We start from the raw sequence: 10,116 nt of genomic DNA, 5'->3' as shown, positions 1-10,116 counted from the left end.
ATTCACCTAAAAAACAACTCTCCCTCTCTCTCTCTTCGGCCATAAGGACATGTTCAGATTTTCAATAAATAATTAGCTCCGAATTAAAAAGATGGTGGGTCATCAAATGTGAATGATCTGTCAATAAAACATTTTTATCTTCTGAAGAAAAACTATTTCTGCCCCAATACCTTAAATCAACTCTTACAGTATTAGATAATTAAATAATGACAACATGGCTGAATTGGCTAGCTGTCAAACACAAAAGTAAGTCTGGGTTAGTGATCAACCCCCAATTTACTATTAATCACCTTTTCTGTGAAGTCTGCAGACATATGCGCATCAGCAGAATTTACCCTGTTCCGAAATGCTACATTGCCCCCAAAAACTGCTGATGACTTCCATTTAAACATTACTCATTATTTAGTACACCTTGGTGTTGGAGGTGGAATCCATGAGATCTCTATATTTTAGTCAGCATGTATTGGACACCCATTCCCCTTGAATGGAATTTCTTGACCCCTGAAACACATCTGGAGGTGGGACAAATAGTTAAAACAAATAGAGTTGAATGTTGAAATCCAGACCAGTCCATAACTCTGACATTACATATAACAGACACTTACAATTAGAGATCACAGGGATATTGTCCCTGGAGTAATTTAGGGCTAAGTGTCTTACTCAAGGCACACTGGTGGTGGTGTTCCCAGGTGGGATTTGACCTTCTGATCACCAGTCCAACTCACTATTCATTAGGTCACCACTAGCCCAGGCATACATCTTATACTCTTACTTTGGAGTTTCTTTTTAATTCATAAACATACAGTACGTAGTCCATTTGTCTTTCTTTGAGACATCTTTTGTTTGATCTTTTTAACCAGGAAAAGCGTAAAGAGATTTATGTAATACCTCTACTACTATCAAGTAATCAAAGAGATTACATTGGAAAGATTACAAGAGATTACATTTTTACACCTTTTACTACTCATTGACTGAGACTAATTATAGTACCAATGGAATTTGCGTGAGTCAACAGAGGGTAACTATTTGCAAAGGAGGCTTTTCCATCCTAAATAGGTAACCAAAAGGCCTCTTTAAACAATGTTAATGATGTTCTGCTCAATCTGTGCTCTGATGTTAATTTCCAAAACCACAAGACATGTGTTTTCTTAAAATAGTCTGTTGGCTGATGTTTGTCTCTATTATGTTGTGTAATGCTTGTCCTCAAAACTTAAACCACAACCACAAGTCTGTTGTTGCGTGTGAGATGTAGCTCCAGGATAATACGCATTGTTAAAAATGCTACGGATACTAGATGGACCAGTGAGAGGATGGTGGCCAGATACAGTATTTACAGTATTCATACTGCAAATGCATCTCTGTTGTCTATACCCTTCCATAGACATGTTCCAGTCTGCTGTTTTCTTATTTGAGAAAGTTCAGCAACACATATTGTGTCTCCGCGCCACAACCAAAACCCTTCATTTTAGGACAATGTGGGACAAAACAGGAAGAGTGTCCTTAAACTAACTGGTGTGGTCTTACACCCACATGCAGTACATCCTTGTGTATATCTCTGGCTGTATGACTGCCTCAGTGCAATAGCACCTGAGAATAAAAGAAGAAAGGAAAACACTGTAGAAATCACTTCTCAACCTATTGTCAATGTAACCATAAAAGAGGCACTGTGTGATTGCATAATCAGGAGAAACTTGACATGCAACAAATGCATGATATTGTGTTTGTCTTTGCATGGCATGTGGTTCAAGTGGTAAATGAACAATTTGAAGCATGTTGTGTGAAACACAGTTACAATCAAACAGTGTAATGAAAATTGATGTTTCTATAAGCATGAACACTGCAATTTTACTGTTTATTTTCTTAGTCACAGTTGTAATCATCTGTAATTCATAGAATATATAAAATTGCCTTACCAACTTACTGTACTGTATAATCAAGTAAGAATAATTCACATTGGATTAGTACTTCCAAATGAAAAAAGAGTTGTACCTTTGTGTTAGGTTGTTGGCATTGTTGTGAGAAATCATAATGATGTATAATTTTGGTCTTAGCGAAACAATGCATTTTGTTTTCTTTTGAGGCGTGTGAAATAACTGTGATGAGGGTGGCGTGGTGAGAATTTCTCACAGTGTTGAATCAACACATGAACTTGAAGTGCATAAAATCTACATTTTAGTTTAAAAAGTGTCTGTTTATGAATGATCACGCTATACTTTGTGCAGTAACATTGTGACCTGGGGAATAAAAAAATACCAGTATGTCAAATCACACCTTATTCACCTTTAACATTCGATATGTTGCAACTTTATATTTTTCAGTGTTAGTGAAGCTCTAATACCTGGCTTTATAATGTCTGTTTTGTGTGATTATGCATGAATGCAATATGAGGGTGTGTAATGTTACCCACCATTAGTGATAGATCACATAATAAGCAGTATGTTCATAAAGCTCTTATAATGAGTAGACTGAAGTTGTATTTAGGTAGAAACAGCCTCTCACAAAAACAGCACTTATTGTAGTTAGATTATACTTTACTTTATAACTAAGACATACCGGTGGGAGAGAGTTCAATGGACAGTGTAAACATAAATAAGACACAAGTTATAACAAGGCTGGGGGGAATACAGTCTTCACTGAACAATGGGATTGTATGTAATCAAAACAGTTGAGAGTTGAGAGAAGTACATAATGCTGCAGATTGTCAACAAGAATGTACTTTATTACGAAACCAAGATCATATGGTACACTGTATGATCATAATGTTTTCCTGAAGCATTCCATGGTTGCATTTGACAATCGTTTTGTCAAGTTGTGTTTCTGCATGTGCGCGAAGAGGCAGCCACCAGAGACAGAAAAGCAAACATTTCTGAGAGTCGCCCCCTGGAGGTTTGTAGAGGTAAGCGGCTGTATGGCGCGCAGCACTTAAACCATGTCCAAAGACCGCTTTGGTGTCACCACAAAGTGCGTCTGCTCCAGCCAACACAAATGTAGCACCAATTAGGCGAGGCAGTATGTGTTAGTGGATTTGGCAAATACAGTTGGCAAATTCAAACACCTACGACGTTGGACGTTCAATAATTGCTAAAAGGCGAAAATAGACACTTCATCATAACCCGCAGCAGTAACTGTCGCCTGGCGGGGATAACTCCTCATACCAACACTATATCCTCTATAAATATGTGGAAGTAGGCCTAGTATAGTCTCGCATTACTAAATTATGTAAACTATAGGCTATTCTCTACAGCCTTTACGCACGAACTAAAAAGGTGGTTGTTAGAATTATCCTGAAAGTTTTCAAATTCCACTTATTCAATCCATGGAACGATTTGAGGAGAAAACAATCTAAACTAGCATACAATAGACCTATGTAAATCCACCCCACACACTGCATTATCATAGCCCCTACTGTCTGATCATTGGAACCGCGTGCGCATCGCTGTTTTAACAGGTTCAAACAATGCACTACCCCGGGCCGATGTAAAAGTTGGATGGGGGGCGCATTATAAATAAAATTAACATAACATAACATAACAATGAGTTCTCCGCTATCGCCGCAACCCTAAATAGGTCTACAATAGGCTACTGGAATAATAACCGCAGTCCTAACAGCGTCTACAGAGGGGGAAAATTAGGTATGAAATGATAACAAATGCATTTAGGCAACTGTAAGACTACACTAAAGTGGTAGCAATTAGGCCTATGGTTATGACTTGGGGTTGCGAGAGATAAAGGAGAATTGCCTATTTATTTAGCTGATTTATTTAGCCGAAAAAAACAGAACGTGAGAAAAGTTGCAACAGGCTCATTAATCTATTACGCGCACCACCACTTTAGGTGTATTTGGTGCTTACCGGTAGATTATGATATCATAGACACGTCAGGTTACATGTTTCCTACTGACTGGTCATGGACATATTATTTGTCAAAAATGATTAGGCCCTATCCATTCCAAGATTCGCAATGACATTTTTTACTGGCGAGGACAATTTACATCTTCATGTCATGTTCTATTATCCAATCCCACTCGTTGACGGAGACCTGCCTTCCGCCTCTATACTAGTCTGTAATTGCAACATTACTGAACGGAATAACAGTTTAGCAGCCATGTCAACTAAACCATCGTGTTGCGTAGCGGTCTTTAGCGGAAGCAAATTGGATCCAGATTGCATTTGTCCAATGGCACATCTCAACTGGCTCTGATCCAGATCTGAAAACGCAATTTCCGTCAGCTCCTCTAGATGGCATTAATGCATATTGAATAAATATGAAAGTGGAAAGGCAGCATTCACGCAGGTGTTCAACAATACAGTATTGTATTATGAGCAGTAGGCTACCTATTGGTTTGTATTGCCAATTTGTCTCAATTAATTATCATTTGGGATGCCTTTACTTCACATTGCAAGTAGTTCTCAAATACAGTTCATTCAGTTATAATTTGTTACCGAATCTGTTACCATGCCATATTATTTAGTGACTCGTTTCCATTGAAACCAGCAGGATCTACAGCCAATGCCATCAATGATGGTTAGCTTGCATTTCTGGCAGTATTTTCAGGTTACACCTCTCTGCATGCTATGCTGTAAAACATGTAGCAATCATGTTCAAAGGCATCATTTCTGGAAAATCTTCCAATGCAGCATATAATTTAATAAGTTATACAAGATGGAACATGCAAATAAGCAACTGAAAAGCCTGATCAGTTCTCAAGCCAGGACCTATATTAGCCCTGCCCTGCCTTCCCCATGTCCCTCCCTTCCCTTGCCAAACAGGATCTGTAGGATCTTTCAGAATCATTTTCTCAGGAGACAGGAATGTTAGAGCACAAGCCCTGGGTGCCTGCTGGGACATGCTCCATACATTCCCTGAATCTCCGAATAGATCAGAGCTTCTCACCTTCCCTCTACTTCAGTTAGTTTAAGCCCAGAGGGGGTTCAAACCCCCAAACACTAACGGTTACCACTCACGGTATATGACTCATCAGTGTCCAATAAGGTTAAACCACCCCTTCTCCATTGAATCAACAGCAGAGTGGAAATCTTCTCCCATACTTGTTACCTGGAGTATGTGGATAGAGGATGTACCGCAGACACATGGTGACTCACGTCTGATATTAGGCTGTCTGGAACACTACTTTACACCTGCACCTCACCTGGCTAGCAGACTAGAGCGTCCCTATGAATACCTGACCTTTTTTTTATCTTGTTTTTTTTACCTTTTCCACCTGGAAGTGACACACACTGTGATCATCCTCTCATCCACCCTGTCTTCATTATTTGTAGTCAGCCATGACAATGTGTGTTGTGTTAACTGAAAAAACTATACAAAAAAATGCAATCTTAGATACCAAAGTACTCATGACATTGCATTCAATTTATAATGCATTTAATTCGTTTTCAAGGCATTACATTGTTGTTTTTTAAAAAACAAATATGTGCACAAGCTTTCATCACCAGGTTGCACATGAATGTTATACAGATCCAGCTAATGAACTTGTAATATCCAGTCACAAATAACTGGTGAGTTTGACTCATTTTGAGTTGTCCATAGTTTTACAAACATTTGATCAGTACTCTACTATTTTTGTGATTTTGTTAGCACTATACAAAGCAGATATTAGCCTGAAAATGGGACCCACGTTTGTTCAATATAAATACACATTTATGAAAATGGTGGTATGTTAGCCACGTGAAATGAAGTAAGACATATGAAATATAATGGAAATCTTTAGTTACAGTTTCCTGTCCTCCCACATCACCATCTATTTCAGCAATTGATATGCTATTGACAGGCAGCTTGGGACAGAAATGAAAAGAGATAAAGACATCACATCAGTGTGACATTTGCCCCTTGAAATTGTATTAATTTCCGCCTTTTGATAAACTGTGAATAGAGTCATGGAGATGCACTAAAAGGTTCCAACCGACAATAGGTTAGTACTCCATCTGTCCTCTAATCTATCCTATCTCAAAAACCAACAGTCTTCTTGGTGCTCTCATTCCTTGAAAAGCATGGACCTGTCGTTCATCTGCACAGACTGCTCTTTGTACCAAAGTTCATTGTTTCTCCTTAGTTATGGTGCTAGTTGTTTTATTTGAGTGACCAGAGGCCAGTAGAGTTGGGTGTTGTCGTTGTTGGAGAATCTTTGAGCGCTTGAGTTGGGCTGTTGCCGTAGCTAGGGGAGTGAGTAACACTTGGACTGCTGGGTGGAGATGACGTTGATGAGGAACATGAGGAGGACTTTGACTTGATCTGAAGCCACTTCTCTCCCAAGGCCTTGGCAAAGTGGTCGTCCACGGAGACACTGATGGAAAGCTGGCGAGAGCTGGCCCGCTGATAGTCCATCCCCAAGCTTCTCTGGAAGTGCTCCTCCACCACATGGTCATAGCTGCGCTTCGATATCACTGCAATGGACAGCAGATGTTAGACAGGCTCAAAATGTAACAACAGCAACGTAACCCCACAGTGTCAACTGGAAGCAGCAAAGCAGGTTACAGTTGTGTAGAGGATCACAAGACTTACCTGAGGAGGAGTGGCTAGAGTGGACCTCAGATCTGTAGGTGGGGTTTCTTGTGGAGGAGACACAGGTGATCACAGAGGGACGCATCTGACAGAGGGGAAAAAATCATTAGTCAGAACTTTGAGCAAAGTGCTCATATGACAAAAATACATACAATGATGAATTGATCATCATAATCTTATATATCAAGTCCCTCTAATATCATGCATATCCATCCAATATGGTTCTTACTTTTTTTTTTTTTTTATGTGTTCTTGATTTAAAAGGAGAATGTTACAGATTGTTTAGGTATTTACTCTGTAGCATTCTAAGGAGTTCTGAAGTGGACAGAATATTTCTCACTTCCTCGTGTTTTGGTGTAATTTCCCTATTTATCCTCAGACACATGGCTGTTCTAACAGTTCTATGTCAACATGATATATTTCAATGCGTTTTTGTTCAGTTTTTCACTGTGAAAACGGAATAAACGCTATTAGGATGGGGATTAAAATCTCTTCACCCCCACCAGGGTGGCATAAACAGGACAGAGAGGAGCAGTCTGTTTGGTCTTGTTGATGACATTCCTCCCACCATTGCTCACATTTTCTTCCCGAATCCGGCTGGATTGCATATCTTGGACAAGCAGAGGCCTGTAGAAGCTTTTGGGAATAGAGTGTGCCTGAGCATTTAGAATAACTAGCTACAGAGATCTCAAAGATGTGAAGGCTCTGACTGCCTGAGGCTACACTGAGAAATTATAGTGCCGCATACAGTATCTCTTCTCTACAGTAACAGCCCAGGTATACCTCACTCAGTTAAACGACTAACCTTTACAATGAGAGGAAAAAAGATCCTACATTCCTGGTGTTGATAGCACCTGGACCCCATTCCCTTACAAGTTAAAACGTTCTGGTAAAATTACCTGTATCTGACTTGCTGCAGTGCTTTTGGTCTTCTCCTCTGTCCTCTCAGGCTCTTTCCTTGGTTTCTTAATGAGGTCCAGTGGCTCATCCATGGATGGTGTGGGATACACATGGCTGGGCAGGTGACCTGTGGGGCTAGGGGTTGGGCTCCAGGAGGATGTGGGGCTCTGTGGCACGCTGAACACAGCTGGCCTCTGAGTACTTTTGGCACGGCTCCTGCTCTGTACCCTCTCTCGCCTACAGCACAAAACCACACAGGGTGTCATACACCGGACATACAGACATCAATCAAAGCTGTAGTTGAAGTTGCAGAGGTGGGATAAGAGGTGAAAAGATTGCACAAACCTCTCCTCCAATGTTAGGCCGCGTTCAGAGCTGTGTTTGCGCTTGATTGGATGGTTGATTGGATGCACTGGTGGTACTCGAACTCTCTCAGTGGTCATATGCCTGTATCGATCCTCACTTCTTAGGTTGGGTTGACCTACAAAGGGAACGATAAAGAACATTACGTTGATAGTTCCTTTTAAAATTAATAGATTTTGATTGACAAACAGATTGACAGACAGATCTACAGACAGACAGATAGACAGATAGATACAGGTGAAAATGTCCCACAGTTGATACACTGCACTTGCCAGACATTAGGTGTGGCAATCAGTGAATAGGTGATTGGTTGTTTTGATCGGTGACACACTTCATCACCTGCATGACGGATTCGTGGGAAAGCTTTCATGCCACCGTTAATTGTAAACTCCGTTAAGCAGTCGAACTAGACATACCTGATCAGCGAGTATTACACCATTGCTCAGCTGATTCAATGTTAACGGTAAATGTTGTTTTTCTACATACAATGCTGGCATCCATCCAATTTACAAATTTAAGAGAGGGTGATCAACCTGTAATGTAGATGTTGATTGAGTTGGACAAACTTGACACCTTGTTTTCAGACCCTGATTGAGTAACGCCAGAGAGAACCAATGTCTCACAACAGTCATTACAATACACACATCATATGACTATGCAAAAGAAACTAACTGACAGGTCAACAGGTGCTAACATCATTGTAATTTATTATAATTTTGCCATTTAGCAGACGCTTTTAATCCAAAGCGATTTACAATTACGAATTACAGGGACATTCCCCCTGGAGTAACTGAGGGCTAAGTGCCTTACTCAAGGGCACACTAGTAGTGGTGTGGTTTCAGGCGGGATTTGAACTCACAACCTTCCGATCACAAGTCCAACTCACTATCCACTAGACCACCACTACCCCATTGTGTTATTGAATAGGACTAAATAACCTTTTGTTTGATATTGTTACGAAAATACATAAATAAAACACTTCAATATGCCTATCTCACAACACCCATGATATCTTCAAGCTATATTCCCTACACTATATTCAATTTACCTATATTACACAAAGAAATGCCCCACATTATCATACAATGTTCCACTATATTGCTACTTTGAGATTAAATATGACTGTATGTGAAGTGATTTGCATTGTAAGAGGACAGAGGGGGTTATTAAGAATAGTCCCCCTAATTCCAATACTCATTCCAATCCGCATCCTGACCTTTCCAGGTATTACATCCTAACCTCTAACCCTCTGACCTGCTCCCTCAGCCAGCAGAGTGTCAGGGTGAAAGCCTGTGGTGGGGGACTGGTGAAAACCACACCTTGGCTGATTTTCTTATGCCTGAGGCATGCTTATTTGTTCCCCATCAGTAGATGATCTTCCTATCTGCCATCAACTATGCAGGAATGTTCAGTACACAGCATTTATACACATCTAACTTTATACTTTCTGGAGTCGTAGTCGCACATACAGGAACTGACACATGTTGTATGCAAGTGTAGCATCATCAACTCGACTTACCCTGAATACCTTTAAAACATGTATTTTTCAATACATGTCATTGAAAAATACATGTTTTAAAGGTATTCAGGCTGAGTCCTATACTTCCTATATGTCCTTTCCTATATGTCTGTATATTTGTATATGTAAATTGTTTTAACTGTTATCTTAAATAAACCAGCCAAACAACTAACTCACATTTCCACTTACACAGTTTATGAATGATTGTCATAAAATGTATTTCTAATTAGAAAGTGAACTGAGAAAGTCTAACATTCATCATAAATGATAGCAATGCCAGTTGAAGATATGAACCATTTACTAGTAAGTAAGACAGCTAGATCACAGTGGCATAATTATGTGTTGTTGTATAACAGTAATAACAGAAAAACAGTTATTACCTTCCAAGATGTAGACTTTGAAACCACTGCTCATCCGCGTTATGTAGTGGAAATTGGCAACAGCCATGGCTCCTTGTCTTTGTCTGTGAATAAAGCTGAATGTAAAAGACCACCTTCACTGCTGGAGCTTACAGAACACAATGAGCCAACGTTGTGGTTCGTAAGGGAAAGGTAATGAGATGCTGGGCTTGTGCTCTGCCAGGTAACGTATCAGGTGAGTGCAGAGGGTTGCTCTGTTTTTCAGGAAACTCTCTTCCTGCATTGCTATTGGTTGGCTCTCAAGCCAATCACCCCCCCCCCCCTCCACCTTTTCTTGCTGTTGTTATTGTATTGTGATCAAAGGTGTCTCAGAAAGGGAAAATACTGTTCAACTGCTCACTGACTGTCCCAGCAACACCTAAGCACCTTACTTATTTCTTGTCCAGAAATTAATGC

General features: G+C 40.1%; 1 protein-coding gene across 1 annotated transcript; it reads right to left on the bottom strand.

Moving 5' to 3' along the window:
• Nucleotides 1–6,087: 6,087 nt before the first annotated feature.
• On the bottom strand, nucleotides 6,088–9,763 carry vgll4l (vestigial like 4 like; the record flags this gene model as incomplete). The annotated part of the gene is made up of 5 exons (XM_080531449.1): nucleotides 9,682–9,763; nucleotides 7,765–7,900; nucleotides 7,419–7,656; nucleotides 6,520–6,604; nucleotides 6,088–6,401 (listed from the first exon to the last, which is right to left on the bottom strand). The coding sequence occupies exons 1-5, from the start codon at nucleotides 9,746–9,748 to the stop codon at nucleotides 6,088–6,090; spliced, it is 840 nt and encodes a 279-aa protein (XP_080387575.1). The 5' UTR covers nucleotides 9,749–9,763.
• Between the last annotated feature and the right edge of the window lie 353 nt (nucleotides 9,764–10,116).

This window comes from Nansenia antarctica, assembly GCF_963989245.1.
Source record: "Nansenia antarctica genome assembly, chromosome: 5".
In the NCBI taxonomy this organism is placed as follows: domain Eukaryota; kingdom Metazoa; phylum Chordata; class Actinopteri; order Argentiniformes; family Microstomatidae; genus Nansenia; species Nansenia antarctica.
This window is presented reverse-complemented; position numbering and strand designations above follow the sequence as displayed.